Source organism: Chiloscyllium plagiosum, chromosome 18 (assembly GCF_004010195.1).
Source record: "Chiloscyllium plagiosum isolate BGI_BamShark_2017 chromosome 18, ASM401019v2, whole genome shotgun sequence".
Classification (NCBI taxonomy): Eukaryota; Metazoa; Chordata; class Chondrichthyes; order Orectolobiformes; family Hemiscylliidae; genus Chiloscyllium; species Chiloscyllium plagiosum.
The window spans coordinates 8,762,149-8,781,392 of record NC_057727.1 but is presented as its reverse complement, the minus strand read 5'-3'; the positions used below and the strand labels follow the sequence as shown (position 1 = coordinate 8,781,392).

General features: G+C 40.9%; 1 protein-coding gene across 5 annotated transcripts in view; it reads left to right on the top strand.

Annotated features, from left to right (window-relative positions):
• The window catches only part of hemk1 (HemK methyltransferase family member 1), a 160,771-nt gene extending 141,978 nt beyond the window's left edge, over positions 1 to 18,793 (top strand). For 4 of the 5 annotated variants that reach the window (XM_043707653.1, XM_043707648.1, XM_043707651.1 and 1 more), the window contains one exon: positions 1,546 to 2,973. In XM_043707653.1, the coding sequence (XP_043563588.1) occupies positions 1,546 to 1,576 (31 nt within the window). In that variant the 3' untranslated portion in view covers positions 1,577 to 2,973. Of the gene's footprint in view, positions 1 to 1,545; positions 2,974 to 18,438 lie in introns of those variants that run through there. The other variant, XM_043707652.1, reaches the window with a different exon arrangement.
• The last annotated feature ends 451 nt before the right edge of the window (positions 18,794 to 19,244 follow it).

Below are 19,244 nucleotides of genomic sequence, written 5' to 3'. Positions count from 1 at the left end.
ACATGTAATAAAAGCAAAGTGCTGTGGATACTGGAGATTGAAAATAAAACCAAAATGCTGGAGAAACCCAGCAGGTCTGGCAGCATCTGGGGTGAAGGAAACAGAGTCAACGTTTTGATTATGATATAACTTTTCTTCAGAGTCAAAGGGAGCTGGAAAATTATGGTAAAATGGTGGTTAAACAATGTCTAATTCATTTAGTGACTTTGTGATTTTACTCCTGGATGTTGCTCAGACATTGTCCAAAAGTTAGTCTTTAATGTCTGCAGACTCGAGCAATTCTGGAGGATTGTCAATTCCATTTCAGAGTGTGAACGGTCTGGGGGATTGAATTTGAGAGTACATCTGGACAGTGTATCTTATCAGCTAACACAAACTGGAATTGAGACCATAGAACTGATCCCCTGGTGTGCAAACCTGCAAAATTAACTTTGATGAACTGGACACTGCCCAGATCTGTCTCTTTCAAACTCTCAAGTGACCAGCTTTCCAGAGAGGAAGATAGTAAATGTTGCTGTCCTTGAAGCAGAGCAACGTTGTCAGTAATAGCTGGGAGGAGCTTGCTGCCAATTGTTCAAAAATGGCAATAGCAGGCTGCTCCACGCTTTGAGCTACAAAGCCTTAATGCTGAGGCAGGATGCTAGCAAAGTAGGAATGAAAAAGAAACAAATCCTGCAGTCTGACCCCACACCTTATGGAAGCTCCTACCTCTATGTGCTCAAAGGTCTGAAGGTTGAGAATCAACCTGTTCACTCATATTAGACCCAAAACTTGGAATCCTGACTATACGTCACCCTGGAGTCTGACATTGAAAATGCTTTCATATGCTTATGTCATAAGCTCTGGAATTCCCATCCTAAACTTTACCACCTCTCTCCTTAAGAGGTGTTCTTGTTCACTTGCCTTTTGGCCGCCTGTTCTCACATAGTTCAGTGCCAGTTTTATTGGTTTGAATTGCTCTGAAGCATCATGAAAGGTTGGTTTGCATTTTGTAAATTATTCTTTTATGGGATGTGGGCGTCATGATGATGCAGGCATTTCTTGCATATTCCTAATTGCTCTTCAACTGAGAGGCTTACTAGGCCATCTCAGAGGGCAGTTAAGATTCAGCTATATTGTTGTAGGTCTGGAGTCACTACAGGCCTGACTAGGTAAGGATCCTTACCTAAAGGGTATTCGTGAACCAGATAGTATTTTTACGACAATTGTTGGTGGTTGCCATGGTCACCATTACTGAGCTGAGCTTTCAATTCTTGATTTATTAATTGAATTCAAATTACATCAGTTGCCAATAATACTACCTCTACACCACCATTCTTCACCTCCCCCCCGCACCAACAGATCAGCACTGGAGCTTACAAGTGAGTTATTAATGAGTGGGCCTTTAGAATCTGAAAACGGGAATCATTGAAAACTGTGTCTTAAATTTGACTCCTAAAATTGTCAAAATATATTGAAAATGAAAAGTAACTAAAGGTAATAATGTTTATGGTGTTTTGCTAGAAGTGATTTTTAAATTTGTAAACTTACTTGTTCCCATTACAGGCTGCGTTTCTGTGAACTGCAGAGAAGTTGAACAATTGAAGGACCAAGCTCTTACTCCATCTTAGAGATACTTAATAGGAACTGTCAAAATATGCTGCACTACTCTAGAACTTGTTTATGGATCCAAAATTTCTATTTGGAAGGAAAGGCAATGTTTTGCATTGCATCTGTTACGACGAGCAACTTCTAACTGAGATCTCTGATGTATAATGCTACAAATGGCACTAGTTCTTCAGGAAGTGGATTCTAATCAATCACTAACTCTGGGAGAAGATTGGCTGGAAGCCTTTTTAGACATGCCCAGGATTCAAATCAAAGTGGAAGAAGTCAGTGGAGCGTCCCCATGGAAGTTCCCATGACAATCAACTTTACTTTCTATTCACAGAATCAAAAATTTTAAAGAGAGTAGCTAAACAGCTGGACTAACGAAAAGAGTACTGATTAGCAGGTAGGCCTTGTGTGATCAAGGTGTTGTGGTAGAAAATGCACCAGGGAAAGTTTGTTTAATTTGAAAACACACAATACATATTGCTTTTTTCCTGTAAAGGACAGGTCCCAGGTTATGAATATGTGTAACTTCTAGCAAGTATCAATGAGCCACACGTTAACCCTGCCTGGTAATCTTTAATTGATTGTTAGTTAAATTCTTAGCTCACTTTGAATTGCTTAGCAATTGCTGTTCAATCACAGACTTACATCTAACATTATGTTTTGAGTTTTGTAAGTGCGGCCTAGCTGAGTATTGTCAATATTATGCCAATTGTAAACATCCAAAGGGTTGTGCTGTTTAATCCACCAGTCATGGAGATGTACAGCCTATGTTCCTGGTGATGTAAAAGCCTGGGGCAATGGCTCTCTAATACATTCACTGTGGTAATTTCTCGACCACTGTGGTAATTTCCAACCAGTCTACAGCCTTTCCTCATCCAGTGCAAATTGTCGTTTCTTTTGATGCTTGGTATTCTTGAGGCTGTCCTGATAAATTCAAGACAAAAAGCTTCAGTCATGTGTCTACTTTTTGCAGCAATAATCCAGTTCTGTGCTACCAAGCCATAGAGTTATACAGCAACAGAAGAGAGTCATTTGCAATTGTATTGTCTCTTAGAAGATCTATCCAAATTTGTACTACTCTCAACTTTGTCCCATTATCGTGTAAGTTTATTCTGATCAGCTAGTTGTTCAGGTTCCTATGAAATCTGATTCCACCACCTTCTCAGAAAGCCAACTCCAGATATAACAGCCCTCTGAAATTATTTCTCCTCATTTTCTTTCTAGTTCTTTGGTCAATATTTTAAAATCTATATCCTATGGTTTTCTACTCACTTGTCAAAGAATGTTGGAACCCTTCAGAATTTTGAAATCAATTCAGTAGGACTCCTTCTCTGCTATAAGTGGAACTATTCCTGAAAATCCTCTCCACATAACTGAAGGCCCTCACCTCTGGTAGCGTGCTGATGAATGTCCCTGTACCTTCTTCCAAACCTAAATTGAATTGCCCACTCTACAGTTACACGTAGTTCTAATTTTCCTCCTGGCTGGTTGTCATTATTGGACATGAATATTTCATTTCTTTAATAAGAGACTTTCAAAATAATGCCAGACATCCAGCCTTTAATGTCCTGTCCTGAACCTGTGGAGTATGTCCTCTTCAGTCCTTCTGTAATCTGGGCCTCTTAGACCTACTCAGTTGATAGCAATACGTTGTTGAGTCAAGACATGTTCGAAGTTCTGAGTAAAGAAGTCAAGATGCTGCCTTTCATAAGGAATGTTAAACTAAGATTTTCCCAATTTGAAAGTGGCATTGAAAATCCTTTGATACCCAATAAGTCAACGTAATGGTTCAGCCACAATCTCATTAAATGGTTGAATATACTAGTCAGAAAGCTTGATCCTATTTATTATGTTCTTACTGTCACCAAAGAAAGAACTGTTTTATTGCTGCTTGGGTGTGTTACTGTGCTCAAATTGGCTACTAAACAGTGACTACATTTTAAACAAAAAAAAGCAATTCATGTGAATGGCCATGAGTGATTTCTCAAGAGACGTAGTGTAGCAGTATATAGATATATGTATATAGAGACAGAGAGATGTACAGCATGGAAACAGACCCTTCAGCCCAACCCGTCCACCCGACCAGATATCCAAACCCAAACTAGTCCCACCTGCCAGCACCCGGCCCATATCCCTCCAAACCTTTCCTGTATACCCATATAGGAAGGGTTTTCATATACCCATCCAAATGCCTCTTAAATGTTGCAATTGTACCAGCCTCCAACACTTCCTCTGGCAGCTCATTCCATACATGTACCACCCTCTGTGTGAAAAAGTTGCCCCTTAGGTCTCTTTAATATCTTTCCCCTCTCACCCTAAACCTATGCCCTCTAGTTCTGGACTCCCCGACCCCAGGAAAAAGACTTTGCCTATTTATCCTATCCATGCCCCTCATAATTTTGTAAACCTCTATAAGGTCACCCCTCAGCCTCCGACGCTCCACGGAAAACAGCCCCAGCCTGTTCAGCCTCTCCCTGTAGCTCAGATCCTCCAACCCTGGCAACATCCTTGTAAATCTTTTCTGAACCCTTTCAAGTTTACTTATTCCTTTTGTCACCAGGCAGGATGGGAGACTACATCACTCAGCTGTCAATTCAGATGAGAAAGCTGAGAAAAAGCCTTTCTTTAAAACGCTTGGGGGAACTACACTGCACAGCAGAGTACTTCATTAGGTAGCACAGTGGCTAGCACTACTACCTCACAGCACCAGGGGCCCAGGTTCAATTCCAGCCTTGGGTAACTATTTGCACATTCTGCTTATGTCTGCTTGGGTTTCCTCTGGGTGCTCCGGTTTCCTCCCACAGTCCAAACATGTGCAGGTTGGTGAATTGGCCACTATAAATTGCCCAGTGTGTTCAGGGATGTGTAGGTTAGGTGCATTAGTCAGGAGTAGTTGTAGACTGATGGGGAATGGGTTTAGGTGGGATATTCTTCGGAGGGTCGGAGTGGACCTTTTGGGCTGAAGGCCCTGTTTTCACACTGGAGGGATTCTATAGATATGTGTGTTAGTGTGACAGAAATTAAACCACTGAAGCGTCATGGTTTAATATATATTTTACCAGCAGAGACCCGCAGAGCATTTGCGGTCACATTTGTTTCCTTATTGCAACAGAACTTCTTTAATTACAGGAATTCCAGTCACTATTTCAGCAAAGACTTTATCAGAATAAAAATTTCTCATGCAGGAAATAAGTTACATGAAGCTGTTCAAACAGGCCTAGGAATTAATTACCTACTTTGTCAAAAGTCTGGTCTTGTGACTTTGTGGAATATTATCAATGAATTGGGAAATGTTTTATTGTGAGTTGAAAATGTTGAGATCTGCCCTCAACATTATTTGGGGAATTAATACATTTTCCTTCTGTTCAGAATCTTTCATCAAACAAACAGCCTTCCTAACTACAAACCTTGTTCCAGTAGAGTCCATTTTTAGGTTTCAAATTATATCCAAACGTAACTGCTCCTTCTTTGAGTGTTTGATTTGCACTGACATGCCTGCAGTTGGAGACTGATTCTATAGAATCAGTGCAACCAGGCAGCGTTTCTAAAATATTGCCATTCAAATCTATTGAATCTTCATTTAGGATATTGTTGGAATATAAAGAACCTGAGTTTATTGTGTGTTTTTGTATCTTCAGCATGTTTCAATGTGCTTTACGACCAATGCATTATTTGATAAACTTCCCAGACCTTACAATCTTTTCCCTCAAAAGAAATCCCCAACTTAGCAGAGCACATGAGAGCTTAAGGCATAGAAATTTGACCTGGGTACTTGAGTGAAAGAATAGCTTAGCTAATTACATTGCATCATCCAACCTCTCATACCATCCCAGTCACATGTCATTCCATCCTATCCATGCCATCTCTGTCGCACCATCTCCTTCTCACACTTGACATCCTCATCCTTCCCTCAGATCTCATTCCAATCTTGCATCCAGGGTAACTTTGTTACTGGGCTGTCCTATTGCCACCAAATGTTTTTGTTCCCTACCACTTCCATAAACCATTACTGGCTGCACATTTGCCACGCACTTCACTCCCCTGTCTACTGATAGAATCCCAACAGATGGAAGCAGGTCATTTGGCCCTTGAGTCCACACCGACCCTCCAAAGAACATTCCACCACAGACCCACCCCATCCCTGTAAATGCCATGGCTAAGCCACCTAGCCGACACATCTCTGGAGACTATGAGCAATTTACCATGGCCAATCCACCATGGAAGGAAACCGGAGCACCTGGAGGAGAATCCCACAGGCACGAGGCGAATGTGAAAACTCCATACAGTCGCCCAAGGTTGGACTTGAACTCGGGTCCCTGGCACTGGGAGGCAGCAGTGTTAACCACCTAGCCACTATGCCGCCTCACATGCATCTGCATGCAGCAGGCACCACCCACCAAATAAAGCCACGAGTTTCTTTTCATCTAACCAACAAAAGCATTCCAGACAGACAAAAACAGACTTACTGATGCAGCTTTTTAAGGAAGCTGTATCTATGATATGCTTTGAGAAAGAAAATCTTAAAGCTGCACTTGAGCAGGCTTTGATGAGATTCCCTACAGCATGGAAACAGGCCCTTCGGCCCAACAAGTCCACACCGACCCTCCGAAGAGCAACCCACCCAGACCCTCTCCCCTTCACCAAACACTACGGGCAATTTAGCATGGCCAATTCACCTAACCTGCACATCTTTTGGACTGTGAGAGGAAACTGGAGCACGCGGAGGAAACCCACGCAGACATGGGGAGAATTTTCAAACTCCACAGAGACAGTCGCCCAAGGTGGGAAATGAACCCAGGTTTCTGGCGCTGTGAGGCAGTAGTGCTAACCACTATGCCACCGTGAGGCAGATTTCCTAGTTTTTCTTGTTATTGTTCCTCATTTCACAGAATAGGTCAATTACTTATGGTTTATTGCACCAGAATTCACAAGATTTAGTGAGTAATACATCACGCGATGTCCTGAGTAAGGGAGAAGGCCTGGGGAAATTTCTGTTTTTTGTTCCTTTGGAGTGCTTCACAGTTCCTAAATCTCGTTAGAGACAGAAGTGTGCAGCCTGAGTTAGAAATTCAGGAAGTGATAGCCCTGAGCTGGCCATATTACATCATTACAATCAGCCCTGGTCTATCAAGCCAATGCTTAACTCCATTACAGTCATTTAAATTCAATATTGGACTGTCAAAGCCCTTTCACTCTAGCACCCTGGTCAAATTTCTATCCTTTGAGCTCTCATGTGCCTCTGCTAAGTAACGAGTCATTTTTGGAAATAATGCACTGGTTGTCAAGCACTTTTGAACATATTGAATATATGTTAACACAACATCAAATCAGGTTCTTTCCATTTTGCAAAGTACTTTCTTGCCACCCGTTTTAGTTTCTCTGCAAGGCAGTAAGTATTCAGGAATTCCCTTTCTTCTTGCTCTTACAAGGGCAGTGACTCATGCCAGCAATATCCAAAAGTCTTGTGAAAGTTATTATTCTGCACAAGTCAGAACAGTGAGTTCATCAGATACCCAACTGTGAAACACAACCAATTCTCATACATCTAGGAAACTTGCAGCAAGTAACTCATCTCCTGACTTCCTAAAGCCTGTGCACCACCTACAAAGCCGTGCTGATTGATGACACCACACCCACAAATATTCATCTCCCCATCACCAACACGCAGTAGCAGCAGTGTATACCATCTATAAAATGCACTGCAGAATGTCATTTAAGGCTTCTTAGACAGCACCCTCCAACCTCACCACCACTACCATCTAGAAGGACAAGGGCATCAAATACATGGGAATACTACCACATGCAAGTTCCCCTCCAAGCCATTTACCATCCTGACTTGGAAATATATCACATTTCCTTTACTCTTGTTGGGTCAAAATCTTGGCATTGCAATGTGGGTATACCTTCACCAAATGCAAAGGTTCACGAAGGCAACTCACCACCACCTTCTCAAGGGCAATTAGGGCTAATAAATGCTGGCCCAGCCCATGAGTGAATGAATAAAAACAATATTTTTGGAGAGGTTAATAGAAGTTGATTAAATATTCCTATGTAGCTCTAGAGGTACAAATTCATGACAGCTAATGAGATTGAGAGTACCCATCAGACTAGGTTGTAATTGTGGCAACTTCATCATCAATTTCAAGGAATACCACGCCTCTCTCAACAAAAGTCTCAAGGATTTTATTTTGAGGATTATCATAGCCATTATGATTCAACAGCACCTACTTTGTTAACTCATGGTGTCCTTTTCCTCTGGAGTAACTTGTAGACCTTGTTAACACATTATTGAGCCTCAGCACCATCACTTTGACCAATGTTAGCTCAAAGTGGAACAAAGCTCCATGCAGGGAACCAACTCATCAACTCACAATAAACAAATGGGACCGTTGGCCTTGTAAGATGAGATGTTGTTTTGTGTAGCCAATGCATCTGCTTGAAGCAGAAAATACTGTGTTCTTTGTGAAAGCACTCCAAGAAGCCTTGGTCCTCATAATTCTGGCTATATTTGGATTGAACTCTCAGCTTGGTTATGCTGTACAAACAGCAAGGATAGTTCTGTACTGACATTAAGGAACGTGTCAGTAACAAAGCTTCAGTCACTGAAAACATTCAATGTTTTGGTCTCAATTGTTTTCTGTGGCAAAGAATGCCACAGGCTCACCACTCTTGATGAAGCGATTTCTCTTCATCTTTGTCCTAAATTGCCTACTCCTGTCCTTGTATATCCTTGCATCCTACGACAGTGTATAGATTATCTATTAGCCCATTAACGTCCTTTATTATTCTTTCTTCTACAGCATATGGATGTCAATGGCCCGGCCAGCATTTGTTCCTCTTGAGAAGGTGGTGTTAAGCCTTGAATTGCTTAAGACCATCTGATACATTGTATATCAACAGTTCGAAAAAAATTCCAGAATGTTGATTTAGCCACATAAGAGAACAGTAGTGGATTTCTAAGTCAGGATACTGTATGACTTAAGAGGTGAATCTACAAGTAGTAGTGTTCTCATGCATCCACTGCCCTTATCTTTCTTTGGTGGTAAGAGTACCTGAATGATCTGTCACATATTATTACTGGAGCAATCTTCAAGTACTTGTTCTGAGCATTTGAATGATGCTGCATACATTGTTCCCTTCTTCCTCTTGTAAGAAGTGTAGCTGTGAACCCTTTGCAGCTCTGTGAAAAGTTAACATGGTGACTTTTGTGGGGACAAGGCACAGATATCATTGAACATGCTATTATAGTGATTTTTGATCTCAAAGCTATATTATTTAGTTGTTGGCTCTAATGCTGAAACCACTCCAGTCACATTATGACTAAGCCCCCATTATAAATGTGTTATACCTGAGTTAGCAGAGCACTGAGAGCAATCTCAGTAAACAACAGAGAGAAAATTAATCTTTGACACATTAACTATAAAAAATGCTGCTAACCTGCCCAAGATGGAAAATATTTGCAAACAGTGCTATTTTTGGTTTGAATGGTTAACAAGTTCATACTAAATGCCGGTTTGTTTCAAATGTTAATGTTTCTTTTAATTCATACCAGCGTAATGGTTCAGGTGAAGCATGATTTTTTTTTATTCCAAGGGCTCGGTATGAATCCATGTATGCATGTATGTCTTCATGTTTGGTTTTAGAATGCAAACCAAACTGTGTGGGAAATTCCAACCCTGAGGGATTAAGTATTAGACAGCCCCCAGAAAAAAAAATCAATGAGGAGTTCAGGAGAAACTTTCTTGACCCTGACTGTGGTTTCAGTGTGAAATGTGCCGACACACCAAGTGATTCAAGTGAACATTTAGGGGGAAGCAAAACATCAAGATGGAGAAAGTGTGGGGGACATGTCAATAGTTTCAGATGACTTAAATAGAATGGGAAGAGGCTTATCAGGAGCAGATTGTGTTTCTGTGCTGTACGTTATAATGTTTTGCATAAAGTTACAGGGATCCTTTAGTGCACCTACAAAGCACTGGCAGACAAAACCACAAGCCAGCATTCCTGAAAAACAATCAGAAGGGATAATAACTGCGGTGGTTAAAATTTTAAAATGGATCAGCAATGTAATGTAAATTATAGCTCAAATGGTTTCCCTCTGTGGGTTTCTTAAATGCAGCCATAAGCAATGTTGTATTGCTTGTAGATGCATTTCAGGAATGTGCCTTTCATAGCTGCAATGTGGGAATTGAAGCTGTGGGAGTTTTTGGCAATCACGTCTGTATGACTGGTGGGTTCTCTTGAATTAAACTCAAACCTCGAGTTCAGCAGCTGGCGCCAGAACTTGAGCTTTACTAGAAAACTGAACAAGTCAAGTGGAATAGGGTTCCCTGCAAAGCATTCAAGTCTAATAACAGGCAGGAACTTATCATGCAGCATAGGATCAGTGCACATATTTAGCACAATTATCACGTAAATTAACATGGCATTTTGCTAAAATATGTCTTGATCCCTGAAAAGGTATAGACATACGCTGATAGCCCTGAATTTGAAAGAGAAAAGCAGGTTAATGTTGCAGGTGGGCGGATGGATTTTTATAATACCTTCTAAGAACTTAGGAAATCCCAAAGCACTTTCCAATGAAGTTGTTAACTTTGTTAAGTAGCGGGTTGAAGTAAGAAAACCAGGCTGAAACTTGTGCTGTTTCCTATCCCCAGGAGGGCTCTTACTCACCACAAGTTATTTCTTATTCTGTGTAAATTTTCATTGGCAAGGGCAGCATTTGTTACACATCCCTAATTGCCCTAGAGAAGGTGAGCTGCCTTTTTGACTCACAGCGTACCTACATCCACAATGCCGGCAGTAAGAAAGTTCCAAGATTTGACCCAGTAACAATGAAGGAACAATGGGATATGTTTCTGAGTCAGTATGGTGCATGGCTTGGAGGGGAACTTGCGGGTGGTGCTGTTCCTATATAGCTGCCGCCCTTCCTTCTGGATGGAAGTGGTCATGAGTTTGGAAAGTGCTGCCTCAGGATCTTTGGTAACTTTCTGCAGTGTATCTTTAGATAGTACACACTGCTGCTACTGAGCGTTGGTCATGAAGAGAGAGAATATTGAAGATAGTGGACAGGTTGTTTTGTTCTAGATGGTGTTGAACTTTTTAAGTGTTAGTGGAGCCACACTCATCCAGTGTGAGGTATTCTTTACAGGCTCAACATATACCTTTAGATAATGGGCAGAATTTTAAGAGACAGAAGGAGAGTTAACAATCAAAGAATTCACTGTTTCTGACCTGCTGTTCAGCCACAATAATTATATGGTTGGTGCACTTCCATTTCTGGTAAATGGTAACTCCCAGGGTGCAGATAGTGAGTGATTGAGTGTTGGAAAGTCTCTCAGAGATGGTTATTGCCTCGTAATTGTGTGGCACCAATGAAACCTGCCATTTATCAGTCCAAACCAGAAATTGTCCAGGTTTTGCTGCACATTAACCCTGTTAGATGTGGTGGGACTCATGCCCCATTGTCGACAAAAGATGTGGTGCTGGAATCGCACAGCTGGTCAAACAGCATCCAAAGAACAGGAGAGTCGACATTTCGAGCAAAAGTCCTTCATCAGGAATGATGAAGAGCTTATACTTAAAACATCGACTCATCTGCTCAAAGTTTGGGAGAAGATTTGTAGCTCGGGTGCTCGTTGTTGTGGTTCTGTTCGCCGAGCTGGGAATTTGTGTTGCAGACATTTCGTCCCCTGTCTAGGTGACATCCTCAGTGCTTGGGAGCCTCCTGTGAAGCACTTCTGTGATGGTTGCACCGGCATTTATAGTGATTTGTACCTGCTGCTTCCAGTTGTCAGTTCCAGCTGTCCGCTGCAGTGGCCGGTATATTGGGTCCAGGTCGATGTGCTTATTGATTGAATCTGTGGATGAGTGCCATGGCTCTAGGAATTCCCTGGCTGTTCTCTGCTCCTTGGATGCTGCCTGACCAGCTGTGCTTTTCCAGCACCACATATTTTGACTCTGATCTCCAGTATCTGCGGTCCTCACTTTCTCCTCATGTCCCATTATTCCTGACAAGTGTCATACTTCACACCTTACTGTACAATTTACATTTTCATTTATGCTGCAATAATTTAGATGTTGTTCTTAGGAGTAAAGGAATCAAAAGGTATGGGCGAAATTGGTAACAGGATACATAGTAAGAATGATCAGCCATGATCATATTGAGTGACAAAGCAGGCTGGAAGGTGTGAATGGCCTACTCCTGCTCCAATTTTTTATGTTCCTACATACAGAATGGGCCAGGATTTACCTTAATGAGTGGATGTATAGAAGTCACCATTTATTAAGATTTTCCTTGACCATTTAATTTCCATTAAGATCTGGAGGTACAGTAAGTTGCTGTAAATTGCAGTTGCTTCCTATAATGTGTTTAATGGTTACCACAAAGTAAAATGAAAGCTAGTTACACCAGCAGTGGAAATCACATGACTATGGTCAGTACAATTGCATTTAAAGTCATAGAGATATACAGCACCGAAACTGACCCTTTGGTCCAACTCGTCTCTGCCACCCAGATATCCTAAATTAATCTAGTCCCATTTACTAGTATTTGCACCATGTCCTTCTAAACCCTTCCTATTCATATACCCATCCAGATGCCTTTTAAATGTTGTAATTACACCAGCCTCCACCATTATCTCTGGCATGCTCGTTCCATATACATGGCACCCTCTGTGGAAAAAATTGCCCCTTAGATCTCTTTTAAATATTTCCCCTCTCACCTTAAATCTGCGCCCTCTAGTTTTGGACTCTACTATCCTGGGGAAAAGACCTTAACTATTTTCCTAATCCATGCCCCTCATGATTTTATAAATCTCAATAAGATCACTCCTCAGGCTCCAACGCTCCAGGGAAAATAGCCTCTCTGAACTCTTGTAGCTGCTGAGCAGCACTTATATTAAAAGTACAAGCAAATACCCTGGCTATAATTCAGCAAACCAAAGTATTGCTAATGAAGAAACAGAGTTGGAATCGGGAGAAATGAGCGAGAGTAGTGAAATCAACATCAAATTAGAATTGGACTGAGAGAGAGGGAAGGAAAGAGTGGGTGAAGAGAGGAAAGAGAAAAGAAGACGGAGAGAAAAGAAGATGGAGAGAAAAAAGCAAACAAGACATTGAATATATCTTTCAGAAAAAGAACTCCAACAATTAAACTCTGGAGGAATGAGACTTCATACTTGTAAAAAAAAATTGCTTTCAGTGCCAGCGAAGCTGTTTGGCAGCAAATCACATTTATCACATCCTTAAAATGGACAATTAACAAATGAACTACAACTCTCTGAAGTGAGGTTAATACATCTCCATAGCATCAGTAGACAAACTATATTTCCCTGTTCCCCTTAGTTGAAGAGTCATTAAAAAGGGGACATAATTTTAAAGTGAAAGGCAGGCAGTTTAGAGGGGACAAAAACAGAAATCTCTGGAAAATCCCAGTAGGTCTGGCAGCATCAGTGGAGAGAAAGAGAATTAATGTTTTAGGTCTAGTAACCCTTCTTCAGAACTGATTGTAGATGGGAAAAGTTGGCTGTATATGCCAAAGATGGGATGGGGGGAGGTAGGGAAGAGTAAACAATAGTTGGAAATGGAGCCCAGAGAAACAGACAAACAGTTGGGCAGACAAAGGAATAGGTAAAGGTCAACCTGAGAGAATCAGTAGCTGCTAGTGGGGACCATTAGAGGCTGACAATGGTTGGTTTGTGGTGGTAGCCCATGTGAATGACAAGACTGGTTTGTGAAGGTTGGGGGTGAGATCATGGAAGAAAGTGCTTAAGCCCGAAAATTATTGAACTCAATATTGAGCCCCAAAGACTGCAGGGTTCCCAGGTGGAAGATGAGATGCTGTTCTTCCAGGTTGCGCTGAATTTCACTGGAGCACTGCAGCAAGCCTAAGACAATAATGTTGGCCAGGGGACAGGGTGGTGTGTTGAAATGCTGGGCAACTGGAAGCTCAGGATCATTTTTACATACAGAGCGTAGGTGTTCTGCAAAGTGGTTGCCCGATCTGTACTTCATCTCCCCAAAGTGGAGGAGACCACATTGTGAGCAGTGAATACAGTAGTCTAGCTTGAAGGGAAGTACTGTTTCACATGGAAGGTGTATCAGGGTTTAGAGGGGATTTGAAGAAAAACCTTTTCGCCCAGAGTGTGGTGAGGGTCTGGAATGCTCAGCCTGGGAGGATAATTGAGGCAGGAAGCCTCGCAACTTTTAAAAGGTATTTGGACAATCACTTCAAGTGTCATAACATTTAAGGCTATTGGGACTAGTGTAGATTTAATGTAGCTTTGATGGTACAGACTTAGTGGTCCAAATGGTCTTCTATACTCTATGATTCAATGGGGAGGCTATGACCTAGTGGTATTATCACTGGACTGTTGATCCAGGTAATATTCTGGGGACTTGAGTTCCAATCCTGCCATGGCAGATGGTGGAAATATGGAATTTTGAGTCTAAATGATGACCATGAATCCATTGTTGATTGTCACAACAAAACTCATCTGATTTTTACTGTCCTTTAGGGAAGGAAATTTTACCTGGTCTGGCCTACATGTGATTCCAGACCCACAGCAATGTGGTTGACTCCTAACTGCTCATTGGGCAATTAGAGATGGGCAATCAATGCTGGCCTTAGCCAATCATGCCATCATTCCATGAATGATTTTTTTTAAAATTCTGTGATTCAATACGTCTGATGGGTAAGCTGGATGGTGAAATCCATTTTCACACAGTCTGTGGAGAATCGGTAAAATTCAGATAGTGAATTCTGGCTGAAGCTTATGAGTATGACATGTTTCTCTAAAAAAATGTAGCCTGGAGCAAGTTGTTGGCACTGGCAGACAAATACTGAACACCTTGCTCTGATTTTAAGTCTGCCATTTTAGTTGGCATTAATGGATGTATTGGTGCATTGAACTAAGGCAGCTCAGCTAACAGAGAATCAGGTTTTCGATCTGGCAGTCTTGGCTACAGGCCCTTGCTCAGGTCGTGCTATATGGGACAATAGCGTAATGGTAATACCATGGGGTCACTTGGTTCACGAGTCCACAGTAGTTGGGGAATTTCAATTCAATTAATTCAGAAATCTTAAACAAGAAGCGAGTCTCAGGAATGATTGTCACTTTCATTGCTACATTGTGCTAACAATGCATTTGGTTCACTCGTGCTGCAGGGAAGGAAACCAACCATCCTTGCACAGACTGACCTACACATGACTCCAGCCCCACAGCAAAATGTGGTTGGCTCTTAATTGCCCTTTGAAAGAGTTTGACAAGCCACAGATCTGTATCAACCACTACTGAAAGTAAAACCAAATGAGAACCAGGTGGACCACCCAGCATCAGCATCAAGCACACAGAGTGCAGTGGTTTCAAAAGGTGACTCCCACCACATTCTCTGAGAAATTAAAGAACAGCTAATACATCTTGGCCTTACCAGCCATACTTTCATCCCATGATGAATGAAAAGCAAGCAGACTTATGTTTACCTTCTAATGTCTGTAATACATTTAATTGGATGCATAGAGTATTGACCTAAGTCCATTTCTATCTTTGCCATCTAGAAAAAAATATTGTTAATTATCCCCCACCTCATGAAAAGAGTGCTTTGTCATCTGTATTAATATCTAGAACCTTTCAAAGCTGCTTCTAAGTAAGGGCTTTTAACTCAGTTCCTAGGAGACCCATGCCTCAGCTTCTAAGTTGGGCTTCCTATTCTTGGTACAACGGCTCATAGGCAAAATAGCATCTGCAAGACTCCCACTGGGTTAAAAGGAACAAACTTAGCTGTGCAAAACATTAAGAACTGTTTCCAGGAAATCCAGTTCTCATGTTGAAAGAAAGAGTTCATATACAATGACTGCAACTTGTAATTAGATATAATCATTAACATATTAATATATCCTAAGCAACTTCTCAGCAGTATTGCCCAAGCTAGATAGATATAAAGACAGATGACCAAACATTTTAGACAAAGAGACTGTCGTGAAGGAAAAGGGCTCACCTTTGCAAGAGAGCGGGGAGCTTCATCACTGTTCACAGTCAATGTTGTACATCATAATGTGGCTGATATGTGTACAGCAAGACCCCACAAATAAATAAAGAAATAATTACATGACCGATTAATTGATCTTTATTCATGGTGTAAATTCAGGGACAGGTGCATTGTTAAAAAGACACTTAATCAGCGACTAATGAACTTAAAAGGATCCATTCGATACTGTCAGCAAACTAACGTCATTTATAAGATACCATGCAAGAAGTGTAAAAAGCACTACATTAGACAAACAAGCAGGAAACTTGCCAGCAGGATACATGAATACCAACTAGCCACCAAAAGACACGACCCACTATCACTAGTTTCCATACATACAGACAAAGAAGGACACCACTTTGACTGGGACAACACACACATCCTAGGACAGGCGAAACAAAGACACGCACGAGAATTCTTAGAGGCATGGCATTCTAACCAGAATTCCATCAGTAAACAGATCCCACCTACCTTACCCTGAAAAAAAGAACCAGAAATGACATCACCTACTTTAAGAAACCAAGACCTATAAATAGCATGGCGGGACATAGCACCAGCACTTCACCAGAAACTCTCACTGATGATGTTACCTAGTATGGTGACAAAATAGTCTGAAAACAAACCTTCCAGCTCAGCAAACTAACTTACATACTTATGATCAACCTTAACTACAAATCTTCTCACAGATGCACGGTGCCATCATCTGAGAGGACAGAAAAGGGATTTTGGTTTAACATCTCAGTAAAAAGCAGGCACTTCCAGAAATACAATACTCCTTTACTACTGCAGTGAAATATCAGGCGATTTCCATGTGGATAAGTCTGTCAAATTGAGTTGGCTCCCCACAAGGAATAAGCAATTAGGATTCACCTATCTCACCTTGTACACTATAAAATGGAGCCCCAGTATATGCATGTATTATTTTCCAAAGATTACTGGTTTCTTGACTGTTGCTTCCTCTCTGAATCAGAGTGTGACACTTGAAACATGGCTGAGACCTATACAAAGGCAGCTTTAAAATGAGAACCTGTCCTTTAACTTGTTTCTGATCAGAAGACACCCATATTACTTTGTCCTGCAATAGACTGTGTTAGAATGCTTGCTGATTTTTCAATGTTTATATTCTATGCTTGTATCAATTTTTAGTTTTGAGCTGTGAACTGTGAGCTGAAGGTGACCTTCAGCCTGGACAGTAGCTTGTGTTAAAAGAAAAAGGGACAAACAAGATGTTATTTGTTTGTCTGGTCAGGCCTGAAAGTTAATTGCAGGTTGATTCTCTATTAAAATGCTCCATAGATGCTTCGACACTGGGGAAAAGCAGTATATCTAACCAGATAGCAGATCTTTGGCCATTAGCAAGGTCAGTGCATGGGGATTGATGCTAGCATGACTGGGAGTGAACATGACTGTCAAATAAAGGGAAGGCTGAAGAATTTGAATTAGGTTTTGGATTGTGTTCCTGAGTAAAGGAGTTTGGCTGTTGATGCTACAGCTTGAGGGTTTGAAAGCTCACTTCCTAACCTTCCATTATCAGCTAATGGAAGTTCAGAGAATAGAAGCGAAGTTAGAAATATTACTGACTTCATCAGAGTGATGTGGAAAAAGTAGCCCTGATCAACGTCTTCAGAAAAGCATTTAGGAAGAAATCATATATGCCTGTGAAAACCACTTAAATAATCTAAAAAGTTTTATTATTTTCATTTGTTTATTTTTAAATTGTATTTGGTTATCTCTCTTTTGTGTTAATGGACTGAAAACAAAGGTATTCAGTTTAAAGACATCAATTACATCACCGGAGCAGAACAGGCTGGATGCCTGGAGAAGAGTGCGAATGGTTGTTTGACTGGGCTCTGGCACAGGCAGTCAGTTGCTTGCAAAGCCATTCAGACCACATGTGTAAACCATGTGCAATATAATGTTTACCTGTAATTTGTTTATCTATCCGCAGCGTTTATCCTTTTAACTACAATCGGTTCTGCTGTAAGATGTATTTCTTCAACACAAATTGGCTTACACATGATTGAAGAATTTAGACTATTAATTGTAGAACACAAACTTTCCTTACCTGTATTGGCTATAACGCGATTCTGGCCCCATTAGTTTAAATGGCGCGGATATTGCTCAATTTTCTTATAATGCAAGATTGCACAATAAAAACTATCGCGTTGTCTCAGTACCGACTGTATGTCTTATTTCTAAGAATCACTGTAAGGTAATATGACTTTTCTTTTTCATTCCTCTTTTGTACCTAAGATTTGCACTTAGGTACTTTGTACCTAAGATGGCACCATGAGAGCGGCATTGTAAACTTTTCACTGTAATCCCGTACTTCTGTACTTGAGAACATGTGACAATAAAGGATATTCTGTTCTATTTGTTGTTCAATTTTGCTCTGCTGAAGTTACTGTATTGCTAAGAATGGTTAAGTCTTTTGTTTAAGCTACAAACCCAGACTCGAGAATTGCTTAGTCACAGAGACTGGGATTGGTTATTCAAAAAGTCTGGTTATGAAACATTGGGGCCAATTCTGAAAGTCTTCGAAGGTTTTAATCCTACTGTATGACAAATACAGATTTGGAAAGGCTGATTTAATTCGGTTGTCTATTTACATTTCATAACTGAATTTTCCTGTCGACCAATGTCATTTGCTTTATGTTTTCAAATCATATAACCCAGAGGAGACTATTCTACCCAGCCACTACTGGTTTGTTGAAGTAATTGCTTGAGATGTCTTTGAAGCAATTGTCTAATTAATCCCTCATTCCTGCTCCCCCCCCCCCCCCCCACCATTGTGCTTCTCAACATTTATGTCAGCCCCATTTTTTTCTGCCATTTGACCAAGAATCACTCATCCTTGCCTTGAACCTGAGACTGGAATGTCCATCTACACAAACATAAAACCAATTTAGAAGGCACACAGAATGTGAGAAATTCCAGAAACCAAGGTTAGTGACATATTTTCTATTCATATTCTTTTGTCAACCATTTCACAACAATTTCAGATCTCCTGTTCTGCTGTTCCAGCTTTCTTAATTTACATTTGTGCAGAAAGTTAAATGGCTGTGGGATTTTGCAAGGCACACAGAACCCACACTGTGGAAGTATCGATGTTGGACTGGAGTGGACAAAGTTAAGAATCAGAGTCGAAAAGTGTGGTGCTGGAAGTGCACAGGAGGTCAGGCAGCATCTGACGAGCAGGAGAGTCGATGCTTTGGGCATCAGCCCTTCATCAGGAGTCACATTCCCAAGATGCACCTTTAATGCATTGTTTGAGCTGAGATGTCGCCTTTTTTTTATAAAACCTTATGTTATCTCGGAATGTGACTTGAAAGAAGTTCTGGGATTTAAATATTAATAAAATTCTAAGTGATTAAGGACTTAACAGCAATCTAGGTTTGTTCAATACATTGATCTTTTGCTATAAATTCTGTCCGCTCCACTACCTACCTGACAAGGGAGTAGCCCTCCGAAAGCTTGTACTTTCAAATAAACCTGTTGGACTATAACCTGGTGTTGTGTGATTCTTAAAGTTGTTTTTGAGGTTAGTTGGTGTAAAACTCCAAAATTTCGGCAATGTTTCCTTTAAAGTTGGCTGCAAATTCTTGAGTTTCCAATCTCAA